The sequence below is a fragment of the Melospiza georgiana genome, chromosome 19 (assembly GCF_028018845.1).
Source record: "Melospiza georgiana isolate bMelGeo1 chromosome 19, bMelGeo1.pri, whole genome shotgun sequence".
NCBI classification, from domain to species: Eukaryota; Metazoa; Chordata; class Aves; order Passeriformes; family Passerellidae; genus Melospiza; species Melospiza georgiana.
In genome coordinates this window covers 8,261,925-8,281,578 of record NC_080448.1, presented here as the reverse complement: position 1 = coordinate 8,281,578, position 19,654 = coordinate 8,261,925, and the positions used below count along the sequence as shown (strand labels likewise).

Sequence of the window (19,654 nt, the reverse complement as noted above, 5' to 3'; positions counted from 1 at the left end):
GCCCACATAAATGAGGAGCAGAACTGCCTGAAGCACCTCACCAACCTCCTGAGACCACAGCAGCACAAAAATGCCAACCCCAGCATCCAGAAACCTCCTCAGCAGAGATCTGCTGTCAGTGCAGATCCCAAAGGTGCTCAGCAATGTTGCATTGGCCTCACAAATGTTTCACTGGGAGAAATTTCCAGGAATATTCATTTCCTCCCTGGCCTTAAAGAGTAGCAAGTACCTTACAGTAAGAGGATTTCAGGAATGGTTAATTCCTAAGCAGGGTTGGGATGAGGTTTTGTTGCCTTTCCAATCTGCCCCTCACTGTGAAATTTCCAACTCAGAATATTCCATGATCCTAAAGGAATTTTGGGATTCTGAGAGAGCCAAAGAGGGGCAGGAAGAGCCCAGATTCAGAACCTCTGTTTGGAAACTGTGAATTTTATCCCTCTCATTCTCCTGAGTGCTGAAACCACAAGGATTTCTGTAACCCCCCCTGTCCCTTGCCAGCCCAAATATAATTTACCCGCCTTTACCCAGGCTCCTGCACCCTGGAGAAATTTTAGGATTTGCCTTTGGATTTGGAAGGACAAAACCAGTATCAAGCAAACATTTGCCACCACATTTTGGCTGGGGCAGGCAGGGAGGCACAGCTGCACTCCTGATTTCAATCACAACCCATTTTACTGGAAGGAAAATGCTGTTTCTATCATTGGGAGCAGCAAGGAAAGAGTCAAAAGAACTGGAAGCAGAAAGGTCCAAATTTCTCCTGCTAAGATAATTCTGCCCTTTATTCAGGCCAACTGCATTTCTGAAGCACGAAAGAGAAGAAATCAGGGCCCATTTCTAGCAAATTACTTCCAGTAAAAAGGAACTGCAAGGGAAGCACACAAGACAAGAGAGTTCACAATTAAGGATCAGATTTGCAAAGCTGTGCACAAAAAGTGTGGCTGCAAATTCTCCCAGAGCCCAAACTCCAGCTCCATTTGCTCCCATGTGCACACTAACAAGGACTGCTGAAAATCTGGCCCTAAACATTTTTACTAAACAAACTGAATCAACAGACTATGCCCACACAAACAAGCACAAGACACAGTGAAGTTAAGTCAACACCAATACTTTCAGCTGATGGGGCTTTTTTTTCCTCTTTTTTTTCCCAGAACTGGACCAAGTACTCATGGATTAGACTTGTCTCCAAGGCTGCTTGCTCTGAGACAGGAGCAACTTTGAGGCAGCAGATGTTCACCTCTTCCTTGGATGAAAAAAAGATCTTTAGTGTAGATCACAGGAATGCACTGAGATAAAATCTATACAACACATTAAACACTGCTACTGCCTCAGGGCTTGGGAGAGAACAGAGCCAAGCCTTGAGGGACCAATTCAACATCATTCATTCCCCTTAATATCAAAGTGGAAGGCATTTGAGAGACAGAACTAAACATCAAGACAAGCTTTAACTATACTCTGGTCAATACAAAACTCATTTAATGGATTGTTGGCTAAAACTGTCAGACGAGGGACAAGTCATTTAGTGTTACATGCAACAGATGTTACTCACACCACACAACTCTGTACAGAAAAGCAGTTTCCACCTCCACCCTTGGTGCAAACCAGAATTACTTCAGTAGTAATTTCAATATTAATTTTGTGAATTTGATCTCCAACCTTGTTTTGCTCTATGGAAACACTGCTTGTTTCACAGTCAAGTTTATCCTTAGTGTTTAAAATCACTTACAATGGAAGTGTCTCTCTGACATTCGTGTTTGAGAATGAAAATGCTAAAAGGAGTTAAATTATTCTTTAAATAAATGGGTATGCAGTTGGAATTGTTCATATTTCGAACTGACAAGGGCAAAAAGCAGCACAGCACCAATTACAGAAAGTAGCTGAACCCACACATTTTGGTGTCACACAGTCTGAAACACAAATATTTCACTTTTCCAAATCACATCAACCTTTTAAATTAAACTGAAAACAATACTGCTACCACTTCTCAGTCTAAAAACTAAAACCAGATCTCTTAATACTCTTCTATCCCCAGCAAGTTTGCTGAGAATTTTGTTTGTTCATTTTTAAAGCAAGGACACTTCTGCCTGCCAAGTTCAACACAAAATATTTGGTTTAAGATTTGAAGACAGAAGGCACTTTTAACATTCAGCCTTAGAATACTGAGTGCAGAAACAACGTGTACAATTTTGTTCCTTTGTTTAAATCCGCAGTTTAATTTTTTTTTTTCCCCAATTAGTTCTTAGAAAGAGCAATGATAGCACTATATCACATTTCATTTTCAGGAGCACATTGACTTACTTATCCCATTAAACAGGTTGCCCTTCCAAGAGATCTTCTCTGTGTGTGTGTGTCAGGCCTAAAGTTCATTTCCCAATATAGCACAAAGCAAAGATCCTGACCAAGATCAATTAAGGAACTGCTTTTTCAGTGCACTGCTTGGTTATCCTGCTCACTCAGTGGTTTCCACTGCAAATTGCAATTCTATACTGCAGCATTCACAGAACATCAAACATTAGTAACACTGGCTGGCTGAGCACAGCTTCAAATGGAACAGCTCTGCTTGGAGATGGAGTCCTTTCAAAGAACACTTCATCCAACCCCCAATCTGCAAATCAGCTTTTCATTGACCACATGAAGCTATTTTTGTTCTGTACAGAAATTAATGAGGTTGTCGTTTAATCAACATACTTCAGGTTTCAGCTTTAATTCCATTTTTGTTACTGGAGACAAAAAAAAAAAAAAAAAAAAAAAAGGAAAAAAAAGAAGAAAAAATGGAACCAACCCCAAGCATCATTCTTGTGAAAGCACAACAGTGAGAGCAGCAACTCCATGTTCTTTTTAGAGGTCACTTCTTCCATCGTGTCAGTCGACTCTGAGCTGAACCCTCTGACAGCTCCTACCCAAACCCATGGGACAGTGAGTTCTCCAGGGATGAAACCAAGAGTTCTAATTTTATTTACAGTATAAGTCCTAGTCAAATCTAAGTCCATCAGCTAAAAAAAAAAAAAAAAAGAAAAAAAAAGAAAAAAAATACACTTACTGTAAACATGGCAACATTAAATATGGTGATGCTAGTCTAGAATATTTCATGTCATGATCACATCTTGTTATACCTGAATTTATATACAGGATATTTTATAGCAAGTGTTACCCACTTCACAAGTGGAGGGGGAAGAGAGAGAGTCTAAGTTTTGCTGTGGCTAAAACTCCTTCAAAGTAAAGTTAAAGCTTGTCTTTGATTGTTATAGAGCTTTCTTTCATAACCACATTGAAACTGAAGATTAGCACAGAGAAATTATCTGGGGCCCCTTGAAATTTATCATTCAAAATTTCCATTATGATTCTCGTGGGGGGGAAAAAAGAGGGGGGCAAAAAGTGTCTGATATGGAGAATAAAAAAATTACTGCAAAATAAACTTAATGGAAGTTGGGTCTTCAGACTGTCAGTCAAAAGTTCCAGCAGGGGTTATTCCTGTTTGGGTTGGAGTTGCCTCTTCCAGGCCTCATTCAAATAAACTAGTCGTTTGTAGTTGATGATAAAGAGAATGAAGTTCAGCAAATATGTGAGCACGCAGACAATGCAAAATTCCTTCAGCACGAAGTACAGAATGTATGCCAAGTACAGGGACCCTACTACAGACACTATGGAGGATGTCATGAGGATTAGAGCTGCTACTGCACTTGCTGTCATACCTGCAACAAGAGAGACAAAGTTACTCACCCCTCTCCACACAGAGCAAAACTCAATTCAAACTCAGCCACTCACACAAAATTTTGGTTAAAATGCCATCTGGGTATTTGGAGAGGAGCAAAACTCAATTCAAACTCAGCTACACAGCAAGAGTTACACAAAATTTTGGTTAAAATGCCATCTGGGTATTTGGAGAGGAGCAAAACTGAATTCAAACTGAGCCCCTCAGCAAGAGTTACACAAAATTCTGGTTAAAATGCCATCTGGGTATTTGGAGAGGAGCAAAACTCAATTCAAACTCAGCCCCTCAGCAAGAGTTACACAAAATTCTGGTTAAAATGCTCTCTGAGTATTTGGAGAGGAGCAAAACTCAATTCAAACTGAGCCACTCAGCAAGAGTTACACAAAATTCTGGTTAAAATGCCATCTGGGTATTTGGAGAGGAGCAAAACTCAATTCAAACTCAGCTACACAGCAAGAGTTACACAAAATTTTGGTTAAAATAGCACCTGGGTATTTGGAGAGGAGCAAAACTCAATTCAAACTCAGCTACACAGCAAGAGTTACACAAAATTCTGGTTAAAATGCTCTCTGGGTATTTGGAGAGGAGCAAAACTCAATTCAAACTCAGCCACTCAGCAAGAGTTACACAAAATTCTGGTTAAAATGCTCTCTGAGTATTTGGAGAGGAGCAAAACTCAATTCAAACTCAGCCCCTCAGCAAGAGTTACACAAAATTTTGGTTAAAATAGCACCTGAGTATTTGGAGAGGAGCAAAACTCAATTCAAACTCAGCTACACAGCAAGAGTTACACAAAATTTTGGTTAAAATGCCATCTGGGTATTTGGAGAGGAGCAAAACTGAATTCAAACTCAGCTACACAGCAAGAGTTACACAAAATTCTGGTTAAAATAGCACCTGGGTATTTGGAGAGGAGCAAAACTGAATTCAAACTGAGCCCCTCAGCAAGAGTTACACAAAATTCTGGTTAAAATGCCATCTGGGTATTTGGAGAGGAGTATCTAAGGCTCTGTCTGACAGCCCTAGGATAACGAGTGTGTGTAGGATTAACCATCCTCATATTCCTGAGTTATAGGAAAATTCGTGGTCAGGTTATTTCTGTCAGGATTAACAACTTTGTAGCAAAGCACAGAGTTACTAAGAAATATATAAAATTATATTTCATGCACTTTTTTGCCTGCTCTCTCCATTACTCCTCCAAAACTTGCCCATTCCATTTTTATTTCCTCTCTTTCCCACCCTGCAATCCAATGCCAAATTTACGGGAGTGAAAATACCAGCACAGAAACTGTCTTCACACTTGGATTATTAATAGCATATCAGGAGAAAATGCAATTACTCTTGTTATCAGTTGGGTTTTAAGCCCTTTGGACAGATGTATCATTAGAGTGCTGCTAAAAAAAACTCCCAAGATATAAAATCAGAAGCATTTATCTGGTTTCCTGCAGATTGTGCAATGGATATTGCTCTCCTCCTCCATCCCCACAGCCCTGCTTGGAGGCTCTGAAGTGAATGAATACTCACCAAGTAGCATTTGTAGTATATAAAACACCAGGCCAAAAACACTGTTGGACTGATTTATTGCACTGTCCTTCCCAAAGATGGAACCCAAGAGACCGAATCCTCGACCCCATCTGTAAAACAGGGAAACTAATTAACTCTGATTTGCCCACCTCCTGCTTTCCAGCAGCATTTCCACTTCAGGGCTCCTGGGGAAAGAAAAGAACACAAATTCTGACATGATTTATGTGGTGTTCTCCTGGAAAAACAAGCAGCAACAGGGGGAGCACTGGGCACAGCTTTATACCACACCTTGCTGATTGAAGTTGTTTGACACACCAGGAACTGCTGAGGGGAATTCACTGAACACCAGCTCTGCTTGCCAGGCCTGGAGTTTGGAGCTGTTTTGTCACACAAACATTTCCTTCCCCCAGTGACAGCTTCAGCAGCTCCCTGCACTGTGACAGCATTCACAGGGGTCTGAGGATGAGGGAAGAGATGAGGATCTGACTCCATGTTTCACAAGGTTGATTTATTATATTATGATATATATTATATTATGATATATTTTTTATATATATATATATAATATATATCATATATATGATATATGTTATATTATATATATTAAATATAATATATTAAAATATATTATATTTATTATATATAATATATTAATATTATTATTATATTAAATAATAAATATATATTATATTTATTCTTTATTTTATATTATATTAAAAGAACAGAAGAAAAGGTTTCCTCTCAGAAGGCTGGCTAAGAACAGAAAGGAATTATTAACAAAGGTTTGTGGCTCAGATAGAGAGTCTGAGCCAGCTGACTGTGATTGGCCATTAATTAGAAACAACCACATGAGCCAATCACAGATGCACCTGTTCCATCCCCCAGCAGCAGATAATCATTATTTATATTTTGTTCCTGAGGCCTCTCAGCTCCTCAGGAGGAAAAATCCTAAGGAAAGGATTTTCATGAAGAGATGTCTCCAACACTGCACCACAGTCAATTGGACATAAGGTCACTACAAAGCTGAGGCAAGGATTTGTTCCACTCCCTTTGTCTGCATCAGAGCAGGAGAAGAATCAGGACATAAATCTGCACCTCAGGAGGAACCCAAATCTGTCAAGCACACAGAGCTGAGCATGGCACCATCACAAGATCCCCAGCCCTTGTTTGTGGGAGCTCTTGCACAGTGTGACACTCTGAACCAGCACCTGAAATCCCTACAAAGTGACTTTCAACTTTGCAGTGATGAGGCAGAAAGCAGCACAAGCCCTACAAAAGGAGGAGGAAAGATTAAATTAGCAATTGTGTTTGTGCCAGACACCATTAATTCCATGCCCTAAGGCAGATCATGCCATTATTTGTAAAAAGCAAAGTGAGAACCCTATTTATTAGTGTCACTTGAAAATATGAAGTTATTTTGTTACTCTGAGGTAATTTAACTCACAGGAGCACACTGGGATATTTGCCAGCAGATTTTTGGAGCATCAAGCCAAGCAAACAAATGAAAGGTTTGCTTCACATTAGCAAGGTAAAAAAGTGCCAATCCTCATCCTGCAGCAGCAGAAACTCCAAGGAAAGTGCAGTTTTAGGAATTTCTTGTCCCAGAGGCAATGGCCCTGCTAACACAGCTCAGGTGTGTCCCTGCTCGTGGCAGGAATGGTGCTGGTGTCACTCACCCCACATCAAAACAGTTTTCTCACAGAAAGAGGCACCACAATGAGGATAATTTAAGACTTTCTAGTCTCACAGCCATCTGTGCAAATCTCATTATTTTAATTGCAGACTAAGTTGGAATTTACTATTAATACTCTTGTGCTCTTCTCCCCAAGAAACCCAGCAGGTCCCAGTTCTTAGAAAGCAGATTTACTGTACAAACAGTTAAAAATTAAACACTTTCAGCTAGTTTGGTCTCAAATCTTTAAAAGTGAAACTTTTGTGCCAATGCTGTTCCAGGGGACAGAGCCTCAGCATCCCAGAGGTGCCAGGAAAAGCAGAGCAGAACTGCCTGGATCTCTGATCTCACCCCAGGGCAGCTCTGGGGCTGTGGGAGTTACAAAGAAATACAAAAAAAATCTCAATTATGGTGAGATTTCCTCCCACACCTCAAAGGTTATCTGGATTTTAAGTGAGAAATGTTGATTTTTTAGCCTTCCTGATGGTCACAGCACATGTAACAATTGTCTTGTGGTGTCCAAATTCCAAAGGCTGAATTAAAGAGCCACACAAATACTTAAAGAAATGATCATAGTAGTATTTAAAACTACTTTAGTAGATATACTTTAGTAGTATATACTACTAAAACTACATGGTATAGTATATACTATGTAGTTTAGTATATGCTACATAGTGTAGTATATAAAACTACTACTTTTTACATTTAATAGTTTCTATTTATTTTTCTATATTATTACATTTATAGGTGCTTCAGCCTGCCATGCCCAAGTTCAGTTTATTGTTGAGAATTCGTGTCAGGGTTGACATTAAAATGATTTGAACACATTCAGGTTTTCTTGCACAACCCAAAGCAGGCAAAGGTTCAGCATCAGCCCAACTCCAACCAAGTGCAGGATGCTGAATCCAGCCCTACCTGAGTGCTCTCACATCCTGAGATCTGTCTGAGAGCAGCTTAAAATATCAGAAATGGCATTTTACAGGACTTAAAATATCAGAAATGGCATTTTACAGAACTTATAATATCAGAAAAGGCATTTTACAGGACTTATAATATCAGAAAAGGCATTTTACAGAACTTGAAATATCAGAAATTACTTTTACAGCCCCTGACCCTGCAGGACAATAATCAGATGTTGCCAGAGGAGGGATGATGAGTCCCAGCCCTTCCCAGAGTCAGAGTCCTGCAGTGATCTGTGCAGAGCTGCAAGGTCAGAGCACAGGGAAAGCTTTTTCCACATGCAGGAGTTCATTAAGTGTCTTGTTGGCCTTGTAGCAGCTTTGAGGACATCAAGTATTAAATTTCAGCCCATGGAGTTCAGGTCTAATCTCACATCTTATTCCACACACTTGGAGCCAGCTCAGCAGCCTGGGCTTTAGCACAGAACACTTTTCCCAGCCTTATAAGGTTTGGAGTGGGAGCAAGTGTTCTGCATCAAATGAAAAGCAAAGTATTTAGACTTTATAGATTTACTTTGTATATTCACCATTCCCATCTCATTTCCCTGCTGAAAAGTCTAAATTGTCTCCTAATTTTATTAACATTGTAAAACTCACAATGAACCAGGAACTTCTGCCAGCAAGTGGAGGAAGGATGAAAACTGAGTAGAGAGTGTTCATTTTCTCACCAGACTCAGGTGTGAATTGCCTGAGTGATGAAAACTTCAAAGTCTAAAAAAAATATGGCAAACAAACAGCAAGAAGAAAGTCCTAATAGCAAGATAAGAAAAAAAAAAAAAATAAAAGTAATAAATTCAGAAGTATTTAATGTAACCTGCATTTTACAAAAAAAACTAATTTAGAAGAAGTGTTATCATTTGCATGATTATTTTTTGGTACAGAATGTAAACAAAATGACCTGCAGGATGTGCAGAGCTGCTTGCAGAGCAGGATAAAAGCAGAGCCTGATTTCTGCTGCTTGTGCTGCCTCTGCCTGGTGGCTCCATCCCTGAGGAGCAGGAGCTCTGTGCTGAGATCCAGGTCACTGTCACCCCAGGTGACTCAGAGCTCTGACACACTCAGGGGCCAAACCCACTCTCACCACAGCCCAGTTTCACTGCTATTAAAAATCAAAAGCAATCTCAGCTAATTACAAGGAACAAACCTTTAAGACATCTTTGTAACTGTTTCCATCCCTATCTCCATGTACCACTCTCAATGTTCTTTAAAATGTTTAAAAGTGATTCAAGAAACTGAAAATTAAATGATTCATCTCCTTTCCCAACATCTACAATTGAACACTGCATTGATTTTCAGTCCTCTTTTATCAAAAGGAGGTTTTGAAATTTTATTATCCACCCTCTAAACAATGCCCCTTTTGGTTTGAGGTCCTTCACAAAGCTCAGCAATGTTGCATTTTCAGAAGTTTGAAGCAGTATTTGTGTGCAATTGTTACTTCTTAACAGGAAGACAAAAAGAATTGAAGTCACTGTGCTTCACAAGTGATGCACCTCCAATAAAATCTGACACTTTTACATCACTAAAATAATTTCAATCTCTTTTTGCACAAAACATCCTCTGTGTTCCAAAACAGGACAAACTTGAAACATTTTAACATAATTTAGCAGAGAAAATGCTAAAAGGGAACACAAGAACCTCATTTAGTCCACCAGCATCTCAAACATTTTAGAGGACAAGCAAACACCCTTCCAGTTTAACAAGTTACAAGTTCTGAGCTGTCAGCACTGGCTCCAAAAGCAGCAGAACTCCAACCCTGCCAAATCCACCAAGTCAAACAAAGCAAGCAGAAAGTGTTTGCTTAGCCAGGAGTTGGAGCAGTGTCCCCCTGTAGGAAATGCTGGAGTGTTTCTGTAGCCACCCCAGCTCTCACAGCTGCCTGCAGATGTTTGGAACAATTTTATCAAAGATAATTCCCAAGAATGATCCTTCCTTGGCCTCCACTGTCCTTAAGTGTGATGGTGCTCACAGGGCTCCAAGGATGAGGGCTCTGGTTCACATCAGGGGCACCTTGGTTTCTCATCTCTCACAGCAGTTGCTGCAGGACACCCAGGCCCTAAGGATTGATTACAAACTATCCTAAACCTATCAATGAGTGGTTATCTCTAAATCAGGAAGGTTTAGATCCTGTCCTACATCCTCATTAATAAAAGATTGGACCATTAACATTGGGGATTAGCCTTTTATAAACCCATCAAACCCTTGGCCCTTGAGAACATCTCTCAACCATCAAGACATCACTGTGACCATGCTCACAGGGGTCTGAGGATGAGAGATGAGGATCTGACTCCATGTTTCAGAAGGCTTGACTTATTATTTTATGATATATATTATATTAAAACTATACTAAAAGAATAGAAGAAAGGATTTCATCAGAAGATTGGCTAAGAATAGAAAAGGAAAGAATGATAACAAAGGTTTGTGGCTCAGGCTCTCTGTCCAAGCCAGCTGTTATTGGCCATTAATTAGAAACAACCACATGAGCCAATCCCAGATGCGCCTGTTGCATTCCACAGCAGCAGATAACCATTGTTTACATTTTGTTCCTGAGGCCTCCCAGCTTCTCAGGAGGAAAAATCCTAAGGAAAGGATTTTCCATAAAATGTCCTGGCTACACTTAAGGATCAGCTGAAACTCCTGAACTGGGGTTTCACCTGCACCAACCCTTGGCAGCCTCCCCTGAGCCTTTCCTGGGTGTCCCAAATGTTTTCTGAGCATTTCTGACCTCAACCACCAGCCCTGGTGATGAGCAGAACCCCATCCCCTGGATTTCACCCCCTGGTTTTTATGCCCAGAACTGAACCAACCCCTGGATTTCCATTTTACTATGGAAAGAACCCCACTGGCTCAGGACAGCTGCAGCATGCCTTAAAAAAGGACAAATTCCCAGGTTTCATTCCAGTGTCCCCAAGGACTGCTTGGAAATGCAATCAAATCCCTCAGGGGACCAGATTATTCAAAGGCTTCTCTGATCCCAAATCTGCATTTGTGCAGCAGCAGCTTTGCCAACACAATTCTCTCTCAGTTGTTGGGTTTGGTGCAAAAGGGCAAACAATACCAAAGATTTATACTCAAACTGCAAGGAAAGAACTCAAATTTGGGTGGATTTGGGTAGCAGTAGTGGTTACTTAAGCAGCAGTTACTTCCTCTCATTTCAGGATTATTTCTCACCCCATGAGAATTATTTTGTTATCAACAGCAAGCACCCCTTACCACTTTGTAACCTTGAGGAAACAATAAATCTAATTTTATCAAAAAGAAAAATTGATAATTGATGTGCACATTTCCTTAAGCACCACTGGATTTCTGAGGCAATTTCTGGTCCAGAATGAAAGTTCTGAGAGGGGAGCAGAGCTCAACCCCAGCCTTCAGTGAAAAGCTCATAGAAAGGTCAAAGGATCTGGAGAATGTTAAGAAACTTTGGTTGCAACTTCTTTCCAGCTTCACCAGAGGATTTTGGATTAAATCTAATTCATGGCTTCAAGGCCACTCTTAACAGTTTTAATAAATTAAGTAAAAGCCTTCAATTAGAAGCCACAAAAAAGAAGATTAAAAATTTCCATTTGTAAACTTGCCAGGAGTGCTCAAAAATGTTGATACACTAAATTTCATGTTTAAAACTATTAGCAGCATTTAGCATAACCAAAGGAGGTTTTCTTCTATATATCCTCCAGCTCTGCTTCAGATAGAGTCTGTAAAAACTCTCAGTGTCTAGATCAGCAAAATATTAAGCAGATAGTGGATAATTATTAAATATAATTATTTTATAGCAGCCTTTACAGAAGCTCTGGCTATTCAAGATATAAACCAACAGCACTGATTCTTTCCTTAATAATCTTTTCTATTAAGCTACCATAAATGAAGCCCAAGTCTGAATTATAAGCACTTTGTTAAATTTACTGCCTGTGCACCAGGCAGAATAATTCCTAGCCCTGTTAGAAATTCCAGTCGAGCTGGAAATGATATATTTATGAAAAGCAAAAATTAACATGTTTGTGTGAGCACTGTAAGGATGGAAAATAAAAGATTACCACAGGAGGGGCACTGCTGTGTTTTACAAAAATGTGCCTCAGTCAATAAGTGTTGTATCAGTATTAAACATAAATTTCTTACTAGAAAGATGGAAAAAAAAACCCCAAAATATTTGAGTTCTGCAGCTTTAAGAGCAACTTTAAAATCCAAGCTGGTTCCCAGCAGCATTCCTGGCAGCCTCCCCTGTGCAGCCCATGGAATCAGCTCTGGATCCTCCCAGCTGAGCCCCCTGTGCCAGCCCTGAGCCCTGCCTGCGGTGCCAGCCCAGCTGGGGACAAGGGACACAGAACCTTTGGCTCCCAGGGCAGGGCCTCCCTTCAGCACTGACTCTGCCTTTCCTTCCCCTCCCCTGTGGCACCAATTTGGCTCCTCCAATTTCTCCCTGCCCAATTCCAAACCAGAGATTTTCCAAGCTTCCCTCAGACTGCAAACCCAGTGAATCCAGAATCCCTTTTTCATCTCCTAACACCTTACAGCAGTCATTAACACTTGCAGCTGAAAACCTCAAACATATCTGGATTTTTGCTTGCAGGTGCAGCAAGAAAAAAAGTCCTGGGATATCAGGAATTTATAGCTATAAATATGAATAACTGCTGGATAATTGGAATTAATTGGAATTAAGCAAACTTGATAGACAAGTTCCACAATGGAAGCTGTTTAAACATCAGCTCAGGGAGTTTTCTCCATGCCCCATTTCCTTGGACATTGGGGTTGTTTTTGTCACTTTGATCCCTGCAAAGATGCACCAGAGCAGTTCTAGCAAGGTGTGCTCTGTTGAAAACCAGCACGGGGCAGTTTCACCTGCAGTTCTTAGAGCAATTCACATCTACTCTGCAGAGGAATGAGCTCTACAGCAGCACAAACAACCAAACAGAACACAAGGGGTGTAAATTCAGTGTTTAAAGTGATTTATGCATGTGGCAGAACCATACAGTAACACTACACTGCACTGAATTTGGCTCCTCCAATTTCTCCCTGCCCAATTCCAAACCAGAGATTTTCCAAGCTTCCCTCACACAGCAAACCCTGTCTGAGGTTTCTGAATCCAGGATTCTGAATCCAGAATCCCTTTTTCATCTCCTAACACCTTACACCACTCACTAACACTTGCAGCTGAAAATCTCAAACATATTTGGATATTTGCTTGCAGGTGCAGCAAGGAAAAAACTCCTGGGATATTAGGAATTTATAGCTATGAATATGAATAACTGCTAGATAATTGGAATTAATTGGAATGCTTTAATTGGAATTAAGCAAACTTGACAGACAAGAAGTTACAGGAGCTGTCCCACAACAGAACCTGTTTAAACATCAGCTCAGGGAGTTTTCTCCATGCCCCATTTCCTGGGACATTGGGGTTGTTTTTGTCACTTTGATCCCTGTAAAGATGCACCAGGGCAGTTCTAGCAAGGTGTGCTCTGCTGAAAAACCAGCACGGGGCAGTTTTATCTGCAATTCACACCCACTCTGCAGAGGAACAGCTCTACAGCAGCACAAACAGAACACAGAGGGTGTAAATTCAGTGTTTAAAGTGATTTATGGATGTGGCAGGACTATAAAATAACACTACACCTGTCACAGGCCACCCTTTCAGAGCTGCCCACAACACACCCCACATGTAACAGGCATCTTCAGGTGAATGTTTTGGTGCATCCACAGAAACACAAAGTGGATGTGAAATTTTATTCTAGAGGAAAGTGTCCCCACCCAAGGCAGGGGTTGGGACAAGATGACCTTGAAGGTCCCTTCCAACCCAAACCATTCTGTTCACATCAGAATTTTCCACAACTTTCCAAAGTGCCTCAAACACAAGACACCAATCCAAAACTCTGCCCATGAACAGAACAGGGAATTCCTGAAATCCCAATGACATGCAGCTTCTCAAAATGCTATTTTCACTCGAGAACTCCTTCAGCAATCAGGCAAAGATCAATATTGACTATTGCCAAACCCTTTCAGTGACGCAGCTGCAAATATTGCTAAAGATACCCGTGTGCCCTTTGCTCATTTGTGCTGCTGTCTTGAGGCTCTCACAGCATTCATTAATGCATGCCAGGCTGCTAAAGTCATTCAAAGCCTCTCATTTATCCTCCAATTCATCAAGGCACAAAGGAAAAAATGGATTAGCAGATCCCAAAATCTCTCAGGGCATGGAAAAGAGCAAAGCCAAAGGCTCTGAGTCTCTGCATTACCACTTAAAGGTCACATTTTATTTCAAGCTGGAGCATGACCTGTAGGACTTGAAATGAGTTTTATTACTGTAATTCCCACTGTGAAAATACAGCAGGACCAAAAATATTTTTCAGTGGAAAACTATTATCTAGTTTATAAATAAGTCATTCTTGACCCTGCCTTAATAATTCTCAATATCAGACAGCAATTAATTTAAAATAAATACAGCAATTAGGGAGGTATTGCCCTAATACCTGCCATTATCAGCCACTCCTTAGCAAATTTTATTTTTAAACTATTTCCTGAACTTTCCCCTTGATAAAAATCTGAAATATGCTGACCATTCATGTTTTGGGTAAGGGATACTGGGCAGGGATCTCTCCAACATAACCTTCTGCATGAGTCAGGCTCTGATAGGAGATTTTCTGTGCTCCTCCCTCTGCATGCTGGCACTCTTTACATTTCTGTTCTTGCTCTTGTACCAAAGCCAGATCTGGCTTAAAAGCAAGACTTGGAAATACCAACAGCTGGTGAAAAAAACTCCGCCCAAAATACCAGAAAAAGTCAGCTCAGGAAGGAATAAACTAATTTATTCTAATTATTCTATGCATTTAAAATGAATCCTAACAGCATTAAGTGCTTTTTAAAGTTCAGCTCACTCTTGGAGTCAAAACTCAAGATGTGAAGATTGCAACATTCCAAGTTCCATCAGCAATTCCAGCTTAAATAAAAAGTCACATAACCCAAGGAACCATCTAAAAGTAGGAACAGAAGTTTCTCATACAGTTAACTATGCAGAGTTAGCTCAAATAATTAGCTAATCAATTAATTTCTGACTGTCAGTGTAACAGCTCAATGAGAAATGTGGAAGTTAAATCTGAATTACCTGAGAAAAAGGTGGGACACAAAATAGAAACGAATCAATTAATTTTGGACTGAGAGTGTAACAGCTCAATGAGAAAAGATATGTAGAGGTTAAATCTGAACTACCTGTGAAAAAGCTGGAACACAAAACTGAAACTTGACAACCCCAGTGAAATCTAAGATGTGATTAAAAGTTCCTTTTAGAAATGAAGTTCCTGAGAAACTTTGGTGATGTGGGAGCAAGGAACACTGACAGAGAACAGTGGATGGGAGCTGTGGGAATGTGGAAAATAAGATTAATTTCTTTCCAACTTTAATGCCTTGCCCTCCTGCGTTACTTTTAAAGCAGAACTCCCCCTCTGTGTCCTGCACAGCCTGGAAAGCAAATTCTTCTCCAAATATGGTTGGAGTGAGCAGAACTTGCACGTTCCTTTTGCACAAACTCCTTTCACCACCTGCTCACACGATCACGAGCTCTCCTGGCATTTGCAGTGCTCCACTCCAGGCATGGTTCTCCTAGCAACTGCTGGCAGATCTGAGAGCATTTCACCCCCAACTCCTCACATTCTCATCCACAATTCCTCCAGCCAAGGATTCCCAGGTCTTACTCAACGAGTCAGCTGCAGCATTGTTAATGGACGCTGTAATTAGCGAGCTCGGTTCCATAATTAGAAATAATTCCAATTATATCTTTAGGTAATTTCCTTCTGCCAAGTGTTCAGTAAACACCCATCAAAACTGTGACATCCCATTCCCTGTCACAAGAGCAGCACTTGCTGCAACAACAAAAAGATGTTGGAGGAGCAATTCTGTACAAGAACAGGCTTCAGTCTCTGTTATTCTCTTTTTACCCTTTTATCTGTGAGCAAAGTTAAATGCCTGATGAGACTCAGCAGCCTGAGCATAATTTAATTTATATTATTTGAATTTATCTGGTGAGTTTATTCAAGTTTTCTCCCTAGTTAGAGCCAAATTTCTCATTTCAGGCCACTTTCCAAGCAGAGAGATGAACAAGCACCTTCACAAACTGAACATGACCTGAGGCAGACAGAAAAGCAGAGTTAAAGGCTTCTCTCAACCACAATATCAGGTGGCCAGAGATACAGATCTCTGTCACACAATCTCACTTCTGCCACCACAGAAGAGGATTTAGGCAAAAGAGCACCCTGGATGTTTTGCCTCAATAATTTCACAGCTCCCACCTTGACAGAGGATGAGAATGCTCCCTCAAACTGGCTTGTTATGATGATACAGCAGTACCTCTAAAAACTGTGACAGCTTTTGCACAGGTTACAGTGAGAGGGGAAAAAGGAAATCTCAACTATGCGTTCAACTGAAAGCACTAAGACAATAGCAACAAAATTGTCATTAAAACAAAGATGAAGGATTTAATACATAGATTTGCTTAAGAGCGAGATTTGTACAATGACCCTCCTGACAGAAATAAGAGCCCTTGGCCTTTAGAAAACAACTGCTGAACTGGCTGGACATCTGCAAAATAAGTCAGGATTTGGACTGGGCTTGTGCTGCAGAGGCATCCGAGCCTCCCTTGAATGAAGCACTTCCTCTGGATCACCAAAGCATCTCCTGTGCTGCCAGGATTCGTCCCAATGCGAACGCAACACAGATACTGCAATTCACGCTAACAAAGCGAGCCACCCGCAATCGCACTTGTTTATGCTGTCCTTACCCACCGCTCACACACACTGCACTCCACTCCGCCCGGCTTTTACCACTGAAACGCCTGTCACTCCACCTAATTGCCACTGATTACAACACAGCAATTGCGGGTGCCTCACCCTGCGGCCGTAGCGATCCCGAAAATCCCCGTTCCCACAGCGGCCCCCCAGCCCCGGGGCTGCCCCACACCGGGAGCGCTGCCCCGTCCCCGCCTGCCCCGGCCCCTCCGCGCCCCCGCCCGGCCCGCAGCCCCTCCGAGCACCGGCCCGGCCACCAGCACGTCCCGAGGCACCGGAGGCAGCGCTCCGGGACCCGTCCCCAGCGCTCCCGCAGCCCTCAGCCCCTTCCCCCCGCGGGGGCGGCGGCGGCTCCCACCCGCGCCTCACCTGGAGGTGATGGCGGCGGAGCAGCGCACCCGCTCGCTGAGGTCGCACAGGGCCTGGTAGTGACTGTCGCGGCCCTTCTCGCGCTCCAGGTGGCAGGCGTACAGGGACAGCAGGATGCCGGCGGCGCACACGGCGGACCGCGCCACCCGCTCCCAGCGCGGCACCGACACCCGCAGCAGGACGGGCGCCGCCATCTTGGCCCCGTCCCTCCGCCTCAGCCCGCGACGCGCGCCCGGCGCGGCCCCGCCCCGCGCACGCGCGCGATTCTCATTGGCCGGCCGCGCACGCGCGCGCGCCGCTCATTGGTCGGCCGGGCGGGCGCGCCACAACCCCCTCCCCATTCCCCCCGCGATGGCCACGCCCCCCCGCCGCTCGCGCCGGACGTGGCGCCTCGCGACGACGTCACGTCAGGCCTGGGCGGGGGTGGGGGGGGCGTGGCACGGCGCCCCCTGGCGGCCGCCGCGAGCCCGGCAGGGTCCCCTCACAGCGCCGCGCCCGCCCCGCCGGAATCCAGAGAGAAAACTGGGCTTTTTCAGCAGGAAAATGGGCTTTTCCAAAAGGAAAATGGGCATTTCCAGCAGGAAAATGGGCTTTCTCAAAAGGAAAATGGGCTTTCCAAAAGGAAAATGGGCATTTCCAGCAGGAAAATGGGCTTTCCCAAAAGGAAAATGGGTTTTACAAAAGGAAAATGGGCATTTCCAGCAGGAAAATGGGCTTTTCCAAAAGGAAAATGGGTTTTTTCTCACGTTTTTTTCCCTCCGATCTGGGACGCAGGGGAAACCGAGCAGTTCCAATAAATGCGAAAAAGTCTCCCTGGCTGAGCTGACCCTCAGGCATGACGACCAGACAGATCCTGTATTTGAATGGAATTTATGCATCATGTATGAGGTGTATCAATATGCAACAGGCTGTTGTTTTTAAGGGTTAATCCTCTGTTTACTGTGTCCTTTTTCAGGCTTGTGCTGCCCAGAAAAGGTACCCGGACATCCGTAACTCTTTGTTTTTATTGTCTAATATTGTCCTAATTCAAATTGTCCAAATTACTATCACTCTAATTGTATTACTATTTTTATAACCATCTTATTACTATTAAACTTTTAAAATTTTAAAAACAACCGATTGGCGTTTTTCACACCTTTCTATCAAAAGACGCATCAGCACCTGGCTGGTGGTTAAAGAACCACTTAATCCCTGTGGTGTACCCACATCAAAACAGCTGAAAAGAAACAATCTTTGCTCACTGTGAACGTCACCACAACAATTTTTGCTGATTTTTTTTTTTTTTTTGGGATGGCCACCAGCTACTGGTTCTTGTGTCCTTCCCCAAATCCTTATGAGCATCAGCAGATGCGAGGGTGAGCCGGTACAAAAGGGAGCTCTGGAGTTTTCCCAAGGAAAGCAGCAGGACAAAGCACAATGGCAGCATTCATCCTGCCTGCAGTGCCATCCTGCCCTCATTGTTCTGCAAAACAAAACAAACCCAAGAGGGACGCGGTCACAAAATGACTTCAAGCGTCAAGAATCGCCCTGCCAGCAGAAAAAAAAAAAAAAAAGAGTGAAAATTGAGAACTATTAATTAAAGAGCATTGAGAAAACCACTCATTAAGAAACGAGTTGCTTGAACTCTAGAAAAGCAAAATTATTGCTCAATTATTGCTCTCAGAGATGGAGAGAGGCCAAGAGGCAGGGAGGAGAAGCTGTCCTGCAGCAACACCAGTGGTCTGAGCTTCTGCAGATGTCCCTGTTCTGAGCGTAGTTTATCATTTATATTTATCTCCTGATAATTCTCTCGTCAGCAACTGCTTTTCTGAGCTCTACTTCTGCTCTATAAACTCACAATGTTAGCACTTCTTTCATCAGGCAACAGTTACATCCCCTGATGTAAAAGATGTTGAAATGTCTGGTCTTTCACCTCCTTTTTAAGTGAAGAAACTGCCAACAAGCAAATTTTTTATCGTAAATTATCATAACTGTTGACTGTGGTATGCCTTATCATTGCTGCTGAGTGTAGAAATAGCTTCATTAACACAATAATTCATAAATTAATTTAAAAATTAATTTCTCCAAGTAGACAGTGTCTCTAAAGCAAGGTGACTCAGCCCAAGGGTGGGGATGAGCGGGCAGGAGGGACTCTGGCTTCTCTTTTGGGGTGAAAATCACAGAATCACAGAATGGTTGGGAGATCATTCAAGGCAGGGTCACCTGGAGCAGGTGACACAGGAACACATCCAGGTGGGGTTGGAATGTCTCCAGAGAGGAAAACTGCAGGTTCAGAGCTCTACCACCCCAACATAAGAAAATTCTTTCTCATATTGAGGTGAAACTTGTTGTGTTTTAGTTTATTCCTCCTCGTCCTGTTGCTGGGCATCACTAAAAAGAATCCAGGATCATCCCCTTGGTGATGTTTCTATGGATTGATGGGATCTCCTCTTTGCTCCAGAGGAGCCCATGAATCCACAGAAATAAAACCAAATCCGTAACTCTACCGAAGGGCTGAATTCTGAGAAACTTTTGGAGACTCCTTTTCCTCAGAAAACGATTCCCTGAAGGCTGGAACTCTTTCCGTGGCAATTTAGGTGTTTATTGTGCCTCAGGGTGCCACAGGTGCAGGTTTATTGTGCTTTAGGTGTTTATTGTGACCGACCGTCCCTCACAGATT

General features: G+C 42.4%; 1 protein-coding gene across 1 annotated transcript; it reads right to left on the bottom strand.

Annotated features, from left to right (window-relative positions):
• Positions 1 to 2,637: 2,637 nt before the first annotated feature.
• On the bottom strand, positions 2,638 to 17,203 carry VKORC1L1 (vitamin K epoxide reductase complex subunit 1 like 1). The gene is made up of 3 exons (XM_058037770.1): positions 16,996 to 17,203; positions 5,234 to 5,343; positions 2,638 to 3,689 (listed from the first exon to the last, which is right to left on the bottom strand). The coding sequence occupies exons 1-3, from the start codon at positions 17,187 to 17,189 to the stop codon at positions 3,463 to 3,465; spliced, it is 531 nt and encodes a 176-aa protein (XP_057893753.1). The 5' UTR covers positions 17,190 to 17,203; the 3' UTR covers positions 2,638 to 3,462.
• Between the last annotated feature and the right edge of the window lie 2,451 nt (positions 17,204 to 19,654).